The sequence below is a fragment of the Pteronotus mesoamericanus genome, unplaced genomic scaffold, assembly GCF_021234165.1.
Source record: "Pteronotus mesoamericanus isolate MK-2021 breed Mesoamerican mustached bat unplaced genomic scaffold, CSHL_Meso_final scaffold_232, whole genome shotgun sequence".
In the NCBI taxonomy this organism is placed as follows: Eukaryota; Metazoa; Chordata; class Mammalia; order Chiroptera; family Mormoopidae; genus Pteronotus; species Pteronotus mesoamericanus.
The window spans coordinates 22,499,557-22,518,810 of record NW_026555311.1 but is presented as its reverse complement, the minus strand read 5'-3'; the positions used below and the strand labels follow the sequence as shown (position 1 = coordinate 22,518,810).

Sequence of the window (19,254 nt, the reverse complement as noted above, 5' to 3'; positions counted from 1 at the left end):
GCAACCCAGTATGTGTGGTGTATCTACAACTGCTATGACAGCTAAGCCAGATGAAACTGCTATGGCTTTCAGCAGTTATGGAAAGCTTTCTGGAGATCTGTAGGCCTGAGCTGAATTTTTAGCCTGAATAACATTCAGAGGGGAGGCATAAAAACCTTCTCAAAAGTAAGGCAGAACTGGAAGTTGCACATTGTATTAGATACCTGGGAGAAAATTTAAAGATACTGTCAACCCGGACCGAAGAATTTTGTTGAGTAATTGTAAGACATATAGCTGAAAAGGAAGGGAGGCAGGCTAAAGAGGGACTTAAGTAACATGTTTAGGACTTGGAGCTTGGTTCTTTAGAGAGTGTATGTTCACTGGCAAATTTTCTAGAACGAATCTGGCTAGTAACATCCAAATTTCTAGCACACTCTATTAAAGGAAGTATTGCCAAAGTTATTTCATAGATTCCAAGATAGAGATCAGTGTAGATGCATTTATAAAATGGTCAAAGTCTAAGGTTAAGCAGATTCCTAAGAAAATGCAACCGTAAATTTCATTACACAGTGCATGTGTGTGCCTATGAACATAAATATGTGCAACACTAAACCACCATTCATCACATCAGCCAGTAATTCTCTCCCCCAAAAGTTAGTCCTTTGCTGTTTATTTTATAAAGGTACCAACAGTTTCTAATAAGAAAATAGAATGTGTAAAGAAGGGGAGAAATTTCATTCTTCTGATGAATAATGAAAACACAAATATTTGTTGGCTGTAAGAAATACCCTTTTTTCCCTCAAATAGTTCCAGGTTACTTATATAAGAATAGGTACTTTGGGGATTTTTTTCCCCATACAGTGTTCATTTTTTTATACATAGCTGACTATATTCTTCAAATCTGAAAAACTTTCTATTTGCAACCACTTTCTACTTCCAAACACATACAATAAGGCTCAATCCTTGTTATGTTTCAAAACACTTAGGTTTTAGGTCCAAAAATATAACATTTTAAAATGTGACCTTATGCATTTGGAATGATTGAACTAGCAAGTTACTTTTAACAAAAACTAGCACCTGTTGATGAGATGATATTCAGAGGCTATAGGGAAGCCTGAAGAACACAAATGCTGCCCTGGTCTGGTGCAAGCAAGGACTTTTGTTCATTTACAAAATAAACTAGACACTGTGGCTGAGATTATCTAAATTCAGTAGAATTAAAATGGCTACAGTAAAAGTCTACCAGAAAAGTACACTTTTACAACTTACTATATATTATCACATATGTTAACAAAAACATTGAAAGGTTATTTGTGAGCTCAAGGATTTTGTCAAGCTGTGGATAAAACATACTTCAACAAATAAGGCAAAGTTTTGAGGACACATGCATATAAGAAGATAACGGATTTCTGAGTCCAAAAGATTTATAATAAGATTTTGTAAAGTCAAATTTTGGTTTTTCTCAATGATTAGATACACTTGTCAAAAATGAGAGATCAAACAAATTATTCAATTTATTTGGGCATTACATCCCATTACTCTTGCAAAATCATGGTAAAATTTATCTTAAATCACAGATGTAATAAGTAGTATTATTAGATAGCAAAACAGAAAATTGATTAAATTGCATTTTAATTTGGTTTGATAATTGGGATCAAGAGTAATAAATGAAGGAAGTATATTATAATCACAATTTTTGATAAATAATAAAAGACTATGAGTTCTATGATACCTCACTCAGAGCCAGCTTTACTTGAAATTTAAAGAGGAGGTTGGATAATAAATCTTTAAGGTCTATAATTCTCATTGACTAACATACTCCTACACATGCAAATCATGATTAACAGCCAGGCATCAATGTCTAGAGTTCAAGAAATTCCTCTCATCTATCAACATATTTCTGATGATGCCTAGCACAGTATTGTACACATAACATAAGCTTAACTAATGTGGGTTATATGAAAGAATTAGTAAATAGATAGGTGAATGAATAAATAGAAATGCTATAACTGTACCTACACTTTTAAGTACCTATGAAGCTAAGATAATTTTCTTTTGAATAAGCTGAATAAATGTGAGTGGGAACTGGGATGCTAAACATAAAAATTGACATCTTCAGGTTCTAATTATGGTTAAAGCATGAGAATGCTTAGTCACATAAATGTTTAATAGTATGAAATATTATAAATACTATTTATTAGGCTTTTTATTATAAACAAACACTTATCAGAGATAGTTTAAAAACATGTAAGTAAGCAAAGGAAGACCACAAAATGTAATCCATGACCCAGGAATAGTCCCTTGGTTGCAGTGTTTCCTCAAGAACAATGTGGGAGGGCTTTCTGTGGTTGATATAATGCCTGGGGAGCACTGCTGCCACTTATCACGGAAGGTCTGGGGCTGGGAATGAGGCAGTTCCCAACACAAAGGAGTATCCGGTTGAAAATGCAAAGAGAGCTTCCCTGAGAAAAACCCGAGAGCCTGGTGAACTTATTAGATCTTTCCATAGACATATATTGTGTATGGGTGTTTTTAAAATGAAAATAGGTTACACTATAAAAACTGTTCATATTGTTTTGTAATCTGTTCTTTTCACTTAATGCGGCAAGGACATCCTTCCACTCCATTAATTATTATTCTACACCACTATTTTAATGGCTGCTCAAAACTGTACAGATCAACCATAGTGCATTTAACTCTCTGTTGTCAAACTTCTAGCATTTTTTAAAATTTTCTGTTATAATCAATGGTGAGATGAACATCCTTATATGTAAGTTTATGCTCATTTGAACTCATAAGTGAAATCATTGAGTCAAAGGATATGCATAATTTCAATATAGATTTTTCACTATGTCTGCAAAAATAATTGGTATCGATTTATTCTCCAACTTTATTGGTGATTGAATGGACATGTCTAACATAAAATTTCTGAAAATGTGAAACCTCAACTGAGGGCACTGTGACCCTGGGCAATATCTCGCCCCTTCGCTATCCCAAATCTATGTAGAAGGTGCAAGGATTGCTGGGAAATAAACTCATAGTTGAGATAACAAACTAAATTCTTAAAGTCCAACTGCCAGACACTTCCATTATTTTTCCACCGGTAAAGAATAAAAAGAAAGGAGGAGAAGATGTCTTCAGGGAAAGAGATTTAAAGGAAAGTAATAGCGGAGCCTTGCCTCTGTGGAAGCCAGTGGTAACTCAGGAGGTCCGGAGACGTCAGTGAGCAGGGCAGACCCACGTGTCGTTTCCTGGTGGGAGGCAGCTTGAGGAGCAGGACCTGCTCATCTTTCCCAGTGCCAACAGAATGTGAGCAAACAACCATTCAGGCATACAGACTGACATTCCACATTGAAGAATCTAAACTTACTCCCCTACACACTCTGATTCCTCAGAATTGAGGCCGGTATGATAGGGATTCCTAGGTTTCTCATGGACCAATATCAGACGTCGGAACAAGGAGTAGGCAGGGACTGGCCACAGAAACATGGAGAATAAGGGCAGTGAGTGACAGGAGAGTGGGGTGATCCTAGACCCCTGAGGTTAGGAGGGGACCAGCCAAGCACATTGAGACCATATAATACAGCACATCAGAGAGTCACCCCAGGATATTAGTGGCTGTGTGTAATGAAAACCAGACCACATCAAGAACATGGATATTTCCTCCTCCTCTACCCTTTGTAGACATACCACTCCATTTTCAAATGAACTTGAGGAGAGGGAATTTTGAGTGCCTGTTAAGCTCTGGCAACAAATAAATCTTGAATCTGATTGAATATTTATATAACAAGAGTGTTACACTGGAAATAACTAAAATAAAATCAATAACAGGGTCTTAAAGATCATGAAGGTGTCAAATTCAGATGGCCTTGAGGCTGTTCATTTTCTGAAACTGTTACCATTCTAGAAAGTTCTGGCATGAAAAACCAGCTTAAGGAGAAAACCTCTCCCCACCCCTTCAAATTAAGAATTTCCCTGCCTTTGGGTTTAAATTAAAGAAGCCAAGAAGATGCCTCAGTCCATTTTCATAACTGCAAACTGCTTAGACCTACCTGTCTCTACGTCAAAATGGAGCTTTATCAAGATCTGGCACAAAAGCTTCATATGAATGAAGAGGGTCATGGGTGTGTATGTGTGTGTTTGCCTTGTTGCAAGGGATCTTATAGAAAATGGCTGTAAAAGACTAAGATTCAGATAAGGGACGGTGAGTCCTGATAATCTCTCTAAATATTTCTAATCCAAAACCTAAAAACCAGACATTATTTAGAAAAGGAGGAAAAGAGTGGGTGGGGGCAGTTTCAGTTACCCCAGGGCATCTCAAACCTGGGTTTCACTGAACGCCCTGAACACTTCTCCGTCGGTTTGGCATCAAAATGGCATTAGGAAAGGCAGCACCTACAACCCTAACATATCAGGGCTCTGAGATTTTCTTTTTAGTTTAAAAGAGAAACTTTTTAACTCTGTTTATTCCAGTGTTTTCCAAAATCATTTCTTTCTAATTGCATCATGTACATAATATTCAAAGGAACCACATTACTTTGGAAAAATCTAAGGACAAACAGCACTCTGACTTCATTTTATTTAGTTAATGTGAGATGTTTAAAGAATAGCTTTTCCCTCCTTGTGTCATATAATTTATTTACTAAATATCAAACTGTCAACAATGGGAAAGACCTTCTACAATCATTTATCTAACACAACTCTTAGAGAAAAGGCAGTCTCTTCTGAGCAAAATATTTTAACTATATAATGCACTATGGCTGATTGTTTATCTTTCGTCTGCATTGTTTCATTTAATTTACACACTGTTCCTGTGTGTGCAGAGGCTGCCCAGTTACAGACGAGTGGCTGTGGTTTAAAAGGGCTGAATGAGTTGCCAGAGGTCTGGCAAGTGTAATTGAACAAATTAACCTAAAACCCAAGCCATTGAACACTCAAAACATTTCAAACTCATTTAATCTAACACTTTTATTTCACAGCTGGAAAAATCTGTGCTCTGAAAGGTGAGATGACATCATCTAGCACAAGAGAGAGACAAGACCAACTCCTTGTTCCCTGACTTGAAACTCTCGCCCTCTACACAAAGCCATGCTTTCCCTATATGTGCCCAAATTAAATGCTGCAGGCAAACCAGGAACTTCATAGGAGATAAAGGCCAGTTGGTTTTGACCATGATGTGTTGAAACAGATACAGAGCAGCTTTAGTTAGAACACTTACAAACTCACTTTATTTCAAACTCAAAAATGTGAATTCCCTTTTGCAAGAAGAATACCGTGAAAGAAGGATTGTTATTAGAAGCAGTTATTAGTATTTAGTGGAGATTGTTTTTAAAGGAGCCACTTTACATAAGATGAATATTAAAAATTTTAAAAAAGCATTTTAAATAACATTAGATGCTTTGTATGGCAATTATATTCATCCTAAAACTCAGTGACATAGTAGGAAGTACATATCCTCAATTCCCCTAGAGACACAAATAATATACAATCTACTGAACAAAAACTAGAGCCTCAGATGAAGTTATGTGGATTAAACCTGTGTGGCATTAGTGTATATTAAAAGAACAATTTTCTATTTGAGGATTCCCATTAGTCAAAAAGGACAGAGAGAGAGAGAGAGAGAGAGAGAGAGAGAGAGAGTGTGTGTGTGTGTGTGTGTGTGTGTGTGTGTGTGTGTGTTGGAACTGGTTTGCTATTATGGTGGTAAGACTTACACCATTCACTTGTAAGCATAGACAGTTAAAATCTATTTGAGGTCCTTAAATTAAAAGTTCACATTATTCTTTACAATCCATAAAGTTATAACTGAATTTATCTTTATAAATTGAATTCCAAATAGATTCCTGATACTGTATTACTATGAAGAACACAATAGAAAGAGGAAACAGTGTCCACCTATAATAAGGAAGACAAAATATTTATTCTTTTTATTTTTTTATTTATTAATTGTTGAACTAATCAACAAACATAATTTATGATTCAGTATTCTTTGTATTAATATACAATATAGCTTTACTTATAATTAAATATTACTTTTGGGATGTTTATAAATATCTGTTAGTGGCTTCAGAATCACCTGATAGAGAGGTATTCATATTGTAACTTAAATTCAAATGTCTGGTAAAGATTTAATAAGTCTCCTTATAAAAGAATTACTTTATGTTTGAGTTGACAAACTACTCATTTTCCCCTCATAAAAGAACAGTTAGGCCAATGAGTTGGATCATCCAATCCTAGACCCCATAATTATGTATTTGCATGTAAAACACAACTGGCATCTCTTTTATCTTATTTATATTTCTTGAATTCAAGTAAACATATTCTCTCCTAGATTTTTTGTATATTTTGAATATCTGAGAACCACAGGACCCCTTTTTCTATTTTTCTCTTGAAAAAGCAAACGCATCAACAACTGTCTTCCTAATTATTTTAAAAAAACTAAAATTTAACTTTTGAAATAGAAAAACTCAAGCTCATTCTTTTTTAGGGACAAATAAGTTGATTATCATTGAAGTTTGGGATAAGACTATTATTGTATGTGATACTATATAAGCACATCTTAAGATCCTTTTATCTGCCACTTAAACATATTAATGTTATTTTTCCAGGTTTTCCTTTGAATTACAAGGAGAAAATATGGCTCAGATAGTGATAGAAGTTAAACAAAGAACCATTTAAGTTTGAAATCATCCTACATATAACAGCATCTGATTAATAAAACACTATGTCATGTTTATATGTGAAGAGACATTATCAATAGATGTTAGCCCATGCACGATGAAGATGGGTTCAGAAAAGTATAATCATTGCATTCAGCAATATTTTAATCCATCTTAAGCATATATGAAGTAATAAACAAACAGCACAAATATGATTTAAAGCTGTTGTTAAATGTGTCTTGCAGCATTTCCATCATCTTCTTGTTGTAATACATTTCTTTAACAAACAATGTTATCACCACAATCAGTGCTTAGAGAACTGAAATTGAATTTGCAATCATGTATATATTGTGCGGTTGTAATGCTTACAGATTGTTAACCACTGTTTCTAGAATCCAGAGGAAGTGTTTTTATTTTTTATGTCTAAACTGCTAAAACAGTATGGCTCTTATATCTATGTGTGTGAGGTAATTTCATAGTATACTGACAATAACAAAATTTAAAGTATAACATGCATTGAAAAACAGGTCTCTCTCATTTCTAACAAAAACGTTTTTTCCCCCTATCCAGGGGAAACCAATACATACATGTTCTCAAAGACTAGAGAGGTCCCTTTGCCTCAGGGGCAAACAGGCCGGTCGTCATCCCTGGACTGCACCTTTCTTGAAGGCAGGGGCCATCCCTGTGTTACCCACTTTTGTATTCCCCACAGCACCCAGCGGAGTGTCTGGTACATATAATGTAACCATTAAATGGTTGAATTTCAATAAACGCATAACCATAAGTCTATGTTCCTTACCTCTTTATATATAATTAAAGTACACTTTCCTATTTACAACTTTGCAGGATTAAGGGTCATTAGGCACCATGATTCATCCATCCCCAGCCCAGTGAAATGTATATTATTAGATACAAACGAAGTCCATCATAATGGATGTGTTTCTAAGTGGAGAGAGTGTATCTAACATCAGTAGATTCTGACATGAGTATTAATATTGATTTTTACATACCACATGTCAAAATATTATTGATTTTATATATATGGAAACACATTTATTAGTTCAATTAGGTTTTTTCTTTAATTACCACATTATTTTTTTAATTAAAGATTACAATGCTATTAATAGTATATATTGCTCCCACCAGGAATCAAATCAGAGACAATTCATTGTGCCATAAATCTTTTAGTTTAGGTATAAACATAACTAACAGTCATAGTGGTTATTTTCTGAGATCAAGCACAAAGGCAAGAATCAAACTTTTAATTGTTTGAGACAATATATCAGTCATCTTTAAACATTTATTTTTTAATTTTTATTGTATTTTTCTGTTACCATTTATCCCCCCAAACCCTCTTCCACCTCCACCCATCCCTCTCCCCCTCGCAATCACCACACTGTTGTCTGTGTCCATGTACCGTAAAATATTTTACCAATCTTGGCATCTCTAATTACCTGCTGATGAATGATGTTAAGATTACGCCTATGATCTGTGTATGCTTCTTCAAAGAAATCTAGCAGGTTGTCTGTGACCTTTGGCTTATTTGTGAAGTCAACATAAAATGATTTATCTGATGGCAACATCCATCATCTGATTAATCGTTTAATCAGGAGGTCTATAACACTCAAGTGCTTAAAAATAAATTTGCATCAAGCTAAACATGATAGCTCTAGTAAGTCAAAGGAATTAAGAAGAGGGATGCTTAAATGTTATAGATCATAATGTCAAAAATGACATTTTTCTGTCCTGCTTTGTTTTATTCATGGAGCGCACACTTGGTTAGCTATCCTCTTGTGAATTACGGGCAGGATTACAGAGTATGCAGATGTCTATCCATTTGAAATCAACATTTGTCTGTGCTGGAGATAGTAAAAGTTGTTTATAATCTGATCTAATGTTTCCCCATTGGCACTGTTTAGGAACTTCTTTCTGATTCTGAAGAAGAAATAGAGAAAATATATGAACCTGAATATGTCAAAAATCTGAGGGTATAAATATTTCTAACTTTTTTCTTGCATGAAAGCTATTACTCTCTATGTAGATTGGTCAGTGCCTCATGGAATGTGATAATGAAGCTGACTGCTGTCCTTTATTTGCTAGGTAGCAGATTTGTAGTTTGTTCAAGACTTTCACTCTCTGTAAATCTAGAAAATTACAAAAATATAAACTTCGGAGATACTGAGGATCTGACTCTTCTAAGGCATGCCAGAGGGTGTGGAAGAAGCACTCATTTGTTCAGCAAGGATCTAAGCAGAACCATATGCAAAGAACTGTTGAGGAGTTGAGAATGGACAGATGTTCAAGTGATGGGCTGTTTATTTTAAACATAGTGGCACTCCTGAACACCTCTTACTTGAGTTACTTTCTATATATAATATTACTGGAACTAGGAGATCCCTTGTTCTCAGGAGAAGTGGAAAACAAATTTTCTCTATATAACATCAGCATTCATTTGAACTTAAAACCCCTGCCAATGCATTTGTAGTCTGTTTCTACTATGCCAATCAAATGAATGAGCTTCAGAAAATAAATTATATGGCTGATAACCACTTCTGTGCTCACAGGTAAAAATATAGACCAGAAGATGTATTACTCTGATATATTAAATAGAGAAGCTAATAATGTTTGATAAAATAAATTCTTAAAATTCAAGCCACCTTATTTGTCCTCTAATCTAATAGCTTATAATTAGAAATTATTTCTAAGTGTGGCTTTATTTATATGATGAAATTCACAAAAACACTTAGGAATCTGTGGTCATATTTCTCTGTTAGCATCAAAAGGAGGCATTAATACACCAAATACAGCATGTCACAAAGAGATAAACTTAGTAAAAAAATAGAAGAGAGAGAGAAGTGAAAAATGAGCTTACTAGAGCTCTTGGTTTAAATACAAACAAACCAAAAAAAGAACAAAATGGAAGAAAGACAGAAAAGAAGGGAGAGATGAAGGGAGGGAGGGAGGGAGGGAGGGAGAGAGGGAGGGAGGGAGGGAGGAGGGAGGGAGGGAGGAAGGAAGGAAGGAAGGAAGGGTTTGTCTCCTCAGTCAGGGAGTGATGGGTCAAATATTCTTAAAAGGCATGAAGTCTGAACGCTAATGCAGCCATTCCTCTTGAAGTGTTCCTGATCTTGAAGAGAGGCTCCGACCACCAAGAGAATAGCACCACCATGAATCCGAGCTAAAAGCTAACATTTAGTAGCCCAGCTTATCACATCCCTCTTCTCCCAAACCTCATGAAATACATCACCGAATCTTGTTGATATTACCTTCTACACAGTGTCTGAATTAATCCATTTCTTTCCTCCCCCCCAACCAACACTGTATTGGTTGGTATATGCAGTCATCTCCTCTTTCCATCACCACTCACTAAATGTTCCCTGGTTACCACTCTGAGCATCTGTTTCCTTCCATTGCGGCAGAGACATCTTTTCAACATGCCAACCTACAACTTGACAACCTTGTTTAAAAAGCTTCAGTAGGTTCCTTTACTCTTAAAATAGTGACCAGCATTCTCATTGTGGTCAGCCATGATGTGGCCCTAGACACTTCTACGGCCTCTTCCTCCTACTTCCCTCTGGCTCCGGACACAGCCTGCCCTCTTTGATTTGTTACGGTCCCCTCACACCACATAACATTTCCTCATGTTTTTGCTTTTGCCTGGAATGCTTTTCCGTCAACTCTTGCTTGTTTATTAATTGCCAGTCATTTTTTCCCTTTTAGATCTCAGCTCAATCATCCTTCCTCAGGGAAGCCTTTGCGATGCCCTCTCTTACCCCTAACCTACACAAGCTGTGTTAAGTCCCCTTTTAGATCTTCTCAGCATTAGGTACTCCAGAGCCGTTAACACAGTTAATAATTGCACACTTACTGTGTGATGATTATTACTGGTCTTTATCACTAGTATATAAGCTAAATGAAGAGATAAACAGGGTAAGGTTTTCTCATTATTTTAACCTCAATATCTAGCAAAGTTTCTGGCACACAGTGAATAAGCATTATTTATTAAAGCACGAGTCCCTCAATGGCATCAGTAACAAATGGTTAAAGCAACAATAAGGTGCTTATTTCCATTCACCAGAATCACTTTGATCAGAATTTGAATGATACAATGAATTATTTCAAATTTTCTAATGGAGAAATTCAATCATTTTATTTAAACTCCCTAGATATTTTTTTGGCATCCCATAGATGTGACTGCAATGAAAGAAATTTATTGGTATCTTCCTTAAGTTATAGAAATCCAGAACTTCATTGCTAAATTGGGCTTCAACGAATTTTCTAGTATTTTCCTCATTAGATGAGGAAGAGTCTTAGGAGACCCGCAAAAGGCCGTCCAGTCAGTCAGTAACAGAGCAGAGACAGAAATCAGCCACCTTACAATAGCCAAGTGTTGGAAGCAACCTAAATGCCCATCAGTAGATGATGGGATCAAAAAATTATGGTACATATACACAATGGAATACTACGCAGCAGAAAGAAAAAAAGAACTACTAAACTTCGCAACAGCATGGATGGAACTGGAGAGCATTATGTTAAGCGAAATAAGCCAGGGGGCGAAAGACAAATACCATATGATCTCACCTATAAGCGGAACCTAACCAACAATACAAAGATGCAAGGAAAATATGACCAGCAACACTGAAAGGAAAAGAAATCAACAGAGACAAGAGGGAAGCAGGGGGCAGGGAAAGGGAAGGGAAGGGGAAAGTCAAGGAACATATAGCAAGGACTCATGGACAAAACCAAAGGGGAAGAGCTGAGGGAGGGAGGGAGGGAGGGGGGCAAGGGAAAGTGGTGGGGGGGAGGCAGAGACAAATGTATTTAAAAAATAAATAAATACATAAATAAATAATTTTTAAAAAAAAAGAAATCAGCCACTTTAATGTCCACTTCAATGTTTTTTTCCTCCCTACAACTATGTTGCAATTTCTAGGTTTTATGGCTTCATTTTTATATTAGAAATTTGTAAGAACCTATAAATACCCACGAGAGGAAATATCTCCAAATGGTAAATTTTGTCATATCTTTTAGATTTCTGCTTTAAGATAAACAGCAATATTCTAGAAGGGTAAAACACAAGCCCAATTTTGTAAGAAATAAAGCACTTTCATGCCTTATTTGCACTCTACATTGTATGCTTTACAGGGGGTGGTGTGGGGTATGCTTCATGTTTCCCTGGTTTCTTAGTATTCTAAAGCAAATAATTTCCCTAGTTAAATCTGGTTGTTATAAATCAGTGTATAAATACCTGAAGGAAGCGAGTTTATGAGGAAGTGCTTGGGGAAGTGACACAACGGATGGAAAAGCACTACAGGTATCCAGTCTGTTAGGTTGTCTGTGTGACGTTGGACTACTTACTGCCCCCTGCAGATTTCACTTTTCTCAATTATATTCAGGGGATTGGTCTCAACCAATGGGCTCAGTCTGTCAACAGCCTTTTGTGATCCCACTAAGCCTTTCAGTGTGTGCATGGGAGTGTGCATTTCCGGGAGAAAAATGGTCTGTAGCTCCTATTAGATTAGCTAAAGCATCTGGGACACAAAACAGGTTAATTATCTTTGTACTAATGGCTAAAGTCTCCTCTAGCTTTTGAAATATAATAAAGCCATAAATGTAATTTTGATTTCAGATAAAAAATGGGAATTAGTGTAATTATTAGCACAAATAATAAGAGTACTTGGAAAGCATATTCTGCACAGAGGAGTTCTACCATGAGCAACCGTACATTTTTAGTGTTAGCTGAAGAATTTCACTGGAAGCCCAGTCCAAATTTTCTGTAATTAGCATCAATTGCCCCAGACAATGTAACTCCATACAATAAAATCTAAATATGTTCCATTTTTTAGTCCTGTCTTTATATTATCAGTGTTTCCATGGTCCATCAAGGTTTACATAGAATGCAGTGGAGGAGGGTTGAGCAGTTGTCCTCACTGCACTGGGGACAGGACTACATGGAGTGGGAGCAACTCAGAGCAGGTCACCAACAAACAAGGCTACTTTCCTACAATTTTCATGGTGTCTATTCCAAAACTTTGTCAGGTATAACTTTTGGATGATTGAATAGCCACAGTTGCTATGCTATCTCTGTAATTATTAAAGACACAAAAATGAAAGCCATTTGCTTATTTACTGATCTCCTTTCTTCCTTTTCTCCTTAATTTAATAAATATGCGTCCATTGTCTACTACATGTCAGTCATGTTTCTGGACACTTGTGAAATAATGGTAAACAAAATATATTCTATCCTCATGGTACTTAAGGCAGGAATAAAACATACCACATACATAAAAATAACTTATTTACTATTTTAAAGGTGATAATGTTTTAGCAAAAAAGGAAAAAATTAAGGAGTAGGGAGATGAGGGCTACCACGGGTAAAGAGAACGGTGCCCACTTTAAACAGATCCAGGCAGGCCTCACTGAGAAGGTGTCACTGAACAAAGACACGAGGGGTCAGGGAGTTAGTCAAGCACATGATCTTAGGGAAGAGCTTTTCAGACAGAGGAAGAAGCCAGGGCAATGGTATGCTTGACTTGTTCAAGGAATAGCAAGAAGGCCATTGTGGCAGGGGAAAAGCAAAAATTGTTCTGCTGCTGTGGTTATTAAATTTATAAAATTTTATTATCCAGTTGATACCTTGTTTTCTATTACGTTCCTGATTAAAATGAAAGTCATTATATATATATTTTTTAAAATTTTATTTATTTATTTTTAGAGTGAGGAAGAAAGGGAGAAAGAGAAGGAGAGAAACATCAATGGTTGCATTTCACATGCCCTCTGCTGGGGATCTGACCTGCAACCCAGGCATGTGCTCTACACTGGGAATCCAACTAGCAATCCTTTGGTTCACAGGCTGGCACTCAATCCATTGAGCCATCCCAGCTAGGGATAGTTATAATATATTTTATATAATTGTACTAGATTCATAGTTGGATCAAGAATGCAAAGTCAAAATTCTTCTGAGAATTTTTAAATTGTCCCAAAACCATTATTTCTGATTGTGATCCATTTGAAGTATCTCAATTCCCAGATATATATTTGGCAATAAACTGTTACGTGATATTTAAATACATCATATAATCAGATGTCATTATAAAGAAGTAAAAGATCTTCATTTTGAAAATTTAGAAACTAGGCACAAAGTGATTTGTCATATTCTCATAAAGAGAAATACCAAGATTCACAGCCTGTATGAAAGCACCCATTCTTTCTGAAATATCACTGTTGCATTTATAACAGCATTCATTTCATGAACTTTCTTCCAGAAAATGAAACAATCATGATTATTGTACAGTCCTCATGGCATTTTTCTGGGTTGATACCTCAAAAAAGAATACCCATACAAAATAGAATTTTTTATTGGGGAAGGTCAGCCACTCCTCCCCAAGCATCTTATTCCTGTCTAGAGCCTTGCATGAAAATGCACAGTGATCTCACAAGCTTACAAATGTAACAGAAAATGTACACAACCATACCTTGCCCAGCTGGTCCTTTTTGCCAAAGCCAGTAGCGGCTGCAATGTTCCCTGCTCCCTCTACTGTCTTCTGTGCAACTGCTGTCACCCCAGTCACCACCGCCTCACCAACATTTGTCACTTGCTCTTTGGTCTTCTCAGCCACTGGGATAAATCAAGAGCAGTAACAGATTAAGAAATGATGGAATGACAGTAACTTAAAATAATTTTACTTCCACTAGCTGTCAAGTTCTAAAGACCTATATTTACAATACCATAGATAGCTGAAGGGTCAGAAGAAATAAAAGCTATAGAGATTTCTAAGTGAACATGGAGCCAAATATTAAATCTTTGCTAAGATATTTTGTTTTGATCAATGAAAGGTATTTCAAGCTTAATGATCACAAATTTAGAGCCATGAGCAACTTGAGTTTGGTTTACCTTTTATTAAGGAAAGTTTGCATATAGCTTGCTTACAGGTGCAGTTACACTTATAGCAGACTCAGCTATTTATGACATTTATTTCATTTCAATTTCAGTGCCAAATCTTTTATCTCACTCAAAAGATTCATCTTCACCACACCTTCTGAGTCACATGACATATCCATGTTCATACACATCACTATCAGGAAAAACAATACAGTAAGGGAAGGTTATAAGGGAACTGGTCCTTCTATAAAACTTCAAGTAGTTGAAATAGAAAGGTTCTTAATAATATGATTGATTTTGAAGAGGTTTGCTAAACATACTTAAAATTTCTTTTCAAAAAACAAATTAGAATATGGTTCTTCAATAGGTATTTTAAAATAAGTTAAATATTTAGAAAACAATATCAGTAGTTTTGGACTGAATCCAGAAGCAGAGATTTATATCAAAAATTCTGCAAGACAGTCTTCGATATAATTGCTGAATTAATCTTTTCATGCTCCCTCCATGCAATTACCAAATAAAGCACAAATGTAAAAGGTTGCTTTGATTAAATAAGAGCTCTATGAAAGAGTGGCAAAGAACAATAGAATCTGCTCTTTTAACAATTTCAAAGTCAATACAGAAATGAATCACCTCCTTTAATCTAAACCTTGTAACATTTTTGCCCATAAAAGCTAGGCCTTGAATCTCATTGCTGCCTATGAAATGTTTGCCTTCTTTTTTTGCCCCACAAACTCAGTTTTTGTCTTTTTTTTTCCCCTATGTTTCAGAATACGGGTTTTGGGGTGATACTTTTTCTCAGGCTGTCTACTAAGCAAACAGAGACATCTATATTTATTATGCTTTGTGCTTGTATACACCCTCTCCAGGTAAGTCCCAGTCTGAGGAACTGGTGGAGTTTTACCACATCAGCTGCTAAGTCTTAGATGCTAGTCATATGATTATTGTACAGATTTCATGTCACTTGTTGGGCAAGGCCAATGATTAAACAGTGTGGACAAAGCAATTGGGTTGCAAATAAAGTAGGCCATTGAAGCTATGGGGGTCCATAAGGATAAAGAGGCTTACTCCTGGTCCGAGGCAATGGGGGAGGGAAATGAGGAGGCCCTAGGGTCTCAAACCAGGACGAGCACCCAGCAGGTGCTGCTTGATGGCCTTTTACCACTTGTGGCATATTGCTGCTGCCTCCTAAGGAGTAATGGGCTACTCACAATGCAAAGTTCAATTAAAATGCCAGTGAAAAGCTGTATTAGAAATTTCATGTATTAAAACAATTCTGGAATGTCCATTAAAAGTAGTGAATTATGTGCTCCAGGTTATTTTTCCCCAAAAAAACAAGACTAGAAAATTCTGCTTAATAATTAACATTTTCTTATTATAAAATCACAAAGACAAAAGTAATTTTTGATGTTTTTACAGACTCATAGTTTTTTGCCAGCCATGAAAATTTATTTTTATAATACTTAATTATTTATATAAATATAAATATATATAAACATTAATCTATTTTAATGCATACAAACTGCACAGTAAAAAGTACTTTGTATTTTATTATACTTTCATTAGGTTTTACCATTGTAAGAATAAGTAAATTAGTTATATTACAAAATGACAAGGTATACATGTAATAATGACAAATACATTTTAAAAAATTTCTGTAGGACTTGATTTGTCTAGTGGATTTATCCATTAACCTTGACTTCATTTTCCTGTTAAGCTTTTTACACTGTTTCTCATTTCATTGACATCTCAAACAAAGGGTGAAAAACAAAAAGAAACATACTCAATTTAGTACATTTTTCACATAATAAATGTTTTTTATTAAGGGAAACACCTTAACCAGGGTCAAAAAGGATACTTTCCTCCCAACCAATTGACAGTGTCACATTTTAAAACACTTATTTTTTCCTCCAAATGTGCCAGTCTTTCCCCATTTTGTTCATAGAGCTCCATCTGGCCAGAAGCCTTCACCCCTCTCAGATGGCCTTGTTTGCTTAGCAAATTGAAGCTGGTATTAAAACCCACCTCAAATATCAAATTTCATAAAACCTCTCCTCTCAACAAGTGTCCTTGTTCCTACTCCTGTGATACGATGAGATTTTAAATAATCCTCTACTATTGAACTCTTTACAATACACCATTTATTTCCCAGTGTGTCTGTCTATCTTCACGAATGTATTCTGAGTTCACTAAAATTAGAAATCCTATTTCATTGTTCTTTTTTTTTTAACTTTAGATTTTCTTTTTTTTTAAATTTATTTACTTTTTAAATACATTTGTCTCTGTCTCCCGCCCACCACTTTCCCTTGCCCCCCTCCCTCCTTCCCTCCCTCAGCTCTTCCCCTTTGGTTTTGTCCATGAGTCCTTGCTATATGTTCCTTGACTTTCCCCTTCCCTTCCCTTTCCCTGCCCCCCGCTTCCCTCTTGTCTCTGTTGATTTCTTTTCCTTTCAGTGTTGCTGGTCATATTTTTCTTGCATCTTTGCATTGTTGGTTAGGTTCCGCTTATAGGTGAGATCATATGGCATTGTTCTTTATATTATTTCCCAGTAGACACTCAGTAAATAATTTTGAATTAATTAAAAAGAATTTTCTGTATATCTGTGATTAATATATTAAATCAATAATTAGATTTATATTTGACTTTAACTAACTTAATAAAATCCCAGGGAAGATATACAGTACCAACTTTTAGAGTAGGTATAGTAAATTTAACCTTTCATATTAAGCAAAATTCTAAAGTTAAGATCTAGTTTTGAATTCGTATACAAATTAAAACTTTGGAGAAAATAAAGAATTGTATATTACAAAGCAATTTAGTAAGCAATGTAGCTAAATTAGAACATGTTGGAAATTAAGCATATTCATCACTATGTAGTAAATTTCTTTTTATAAGAATCAGAGCCTTCACAAAATCTCAAATAATAGGAAGTTCTTTACGCCATATATTTATGAGGAAGAAAATGATTAAGCTGACATCATAATTTATTTTTTTGATCTTTAAAGCAACTTCAAAGGCATCATTCAGTAAGTCCAGATTAACTACACTATCATATTTTCCTATAGTGTGATACTGGAAATTGACAACTGAAATAATACTGTCCTGAGATAAAAAAGATGGAGTTTTTGCTAGAGTTTTCTGGATTTTATCTTAAGGTTATCTAAGTGGGAGAATTTATTTTCCTTGGATTTGGTAGGTAGAAAACTCCTGGCCTCACTCAGTTGGAGTATTCAATGTCTATATTACTTTGTAAATTAAACATAGCTGGTCATTTCAGAGTCATCATTCTTGACAAATATACTGTTTGGTTTATTCATAATAAATATTTACCTGTTTAAAAATATTTAATAAAGATTAAGATGAAACAGAGCTGATTTTCCTTAGACTGCCCCTCTGCAGGCGCGGAGGCTGTTTACACCCACGTCCTGACTGACTGGCACTGGGCCTCCGCAGCTCACAGGCCGCTGTCCCCACTGTCCCTGAACAGAAGCCCGTGGAGCTTACCTGTTGTCACACCATGAACCACTCCTTCCTTAGTTTTGGAGCCTATAAAAAAAAAATTCAAAACATAAGTTTTGAACTGGACTTATATTGTTAGTACCTCATTTTAAATACAACTAACCCAAACAATCTGTAGAAGTCCATATACAAAGATATCCTTGGGGCCGAAAAACCTAAACCACGAAACTCCAGCCATCACTACAAGTAGGAGGAAGTAAAGCCAACAGGAGGGTTTCTCCAATTAAGTACTTAGAGCACATGATGACTTTTTATCCCCTGGTGTCCCACTTCACATATCAACGTACAGAGGGAGGGGAACCAATGTGGGGAGACACTGGGCCTGGGTGGGAAAATGATTTGGGGTCAGAGCTGCAGAGGCTTCCCTACAGTGCGGTACAACAGAGGCTCATCAGCCCAGGAGACACAGAGAGAAAGGGGTCGGGGGAGAGAGGAAATCAACATTTGTTGAACACCTATTATGTAAAAGTCATTTCATATCTATCTCATCTTGTTTAATATTTGTAACATTCATTTCTTATAGGTGTATTCTGTTCATTTTATATATGAAAAAATTACAAATAAAAGTTCAATTATTTGTCTAAAGTTGCACAAGTAATAACGGGTTACAAGCACATTCAAATTAAGGTCTCAATAACTCTAAACTCATACTCTTTCCATTAAGCCAGGTAAACCTTTAGAAGGAATAGATTATTTTATCATTCAAGTATTGCTAACACAAGTTTCAAGATGGAGACAATAGGAACGTCCCCCAAGTTTTGACCAGCTTTTATATAAATAATTTAGTAATATTTGCCATTAAACTTGAATTTGTTAACAATTTTATTTATCAGCTCTTTAATGTTAGAGTTTTCAAGTGCAATGCATGCCAGTTTTTAATAAAATATTTTTGGAGAAAAATAACAATGAACTGCAGATTCACTTGAGAAGTACACTATAAGTCAAATAATGTAATTCTATCAGACATAGGAGAATATAGAGAAATGAAAACAAAATCTGTGAAATGATTTAAATCTATATTTGGATATTAAGACTGTTACCCACCTTTAGTTTAAAAATGCACTGTTTTGCAAAGCCTTACTAACTATTCTAGAAATAACTGTAAACACATTTTAAATGACAGGAAAAACGTATAAGGGGCCTTCAGTTTCCTTATCAATATAATTCATACATAAGATTAATTAAATAGTATCTAAGAAGCTAGTTCATACACTG

At 35.5% G+C, this 19,254-nt stretch overlaps 1 protein-coding gene across 6 annotated transcripts in view; it reads right to left on the bottom strand.

Annotated features, from left to right (window-relative positions):
* SNCA (synuclein alpha) overlaps nucleotides 1–19,254 on the bottom strand; it is a 124,389-nt gene that overhangs the window by 90,813 nt on the left and 14,322 nt on the right. For all 6 annotated transcript variants that reach the window (XM_054591739.1, XM_054591737.1, XM_054591735.1 and 3 more), the window contains exons 3-4: nucleotides 18,025–18,066; nucleotides 14,114–14,256 (exon numbers count right to left, since the gene is read on the bottom strand). In XM_054591739.1, coding sequence (XP_054447714.1) covers nucleotides 14,114–14,256; nucleotides 18,025–18,066 — 185 coding nt within the window. The remainder of the gene's footprint in view (nucleotides 1–14,113; nucleotides 14,257–18,024; nucleotides 18,067–19,254) is intronic.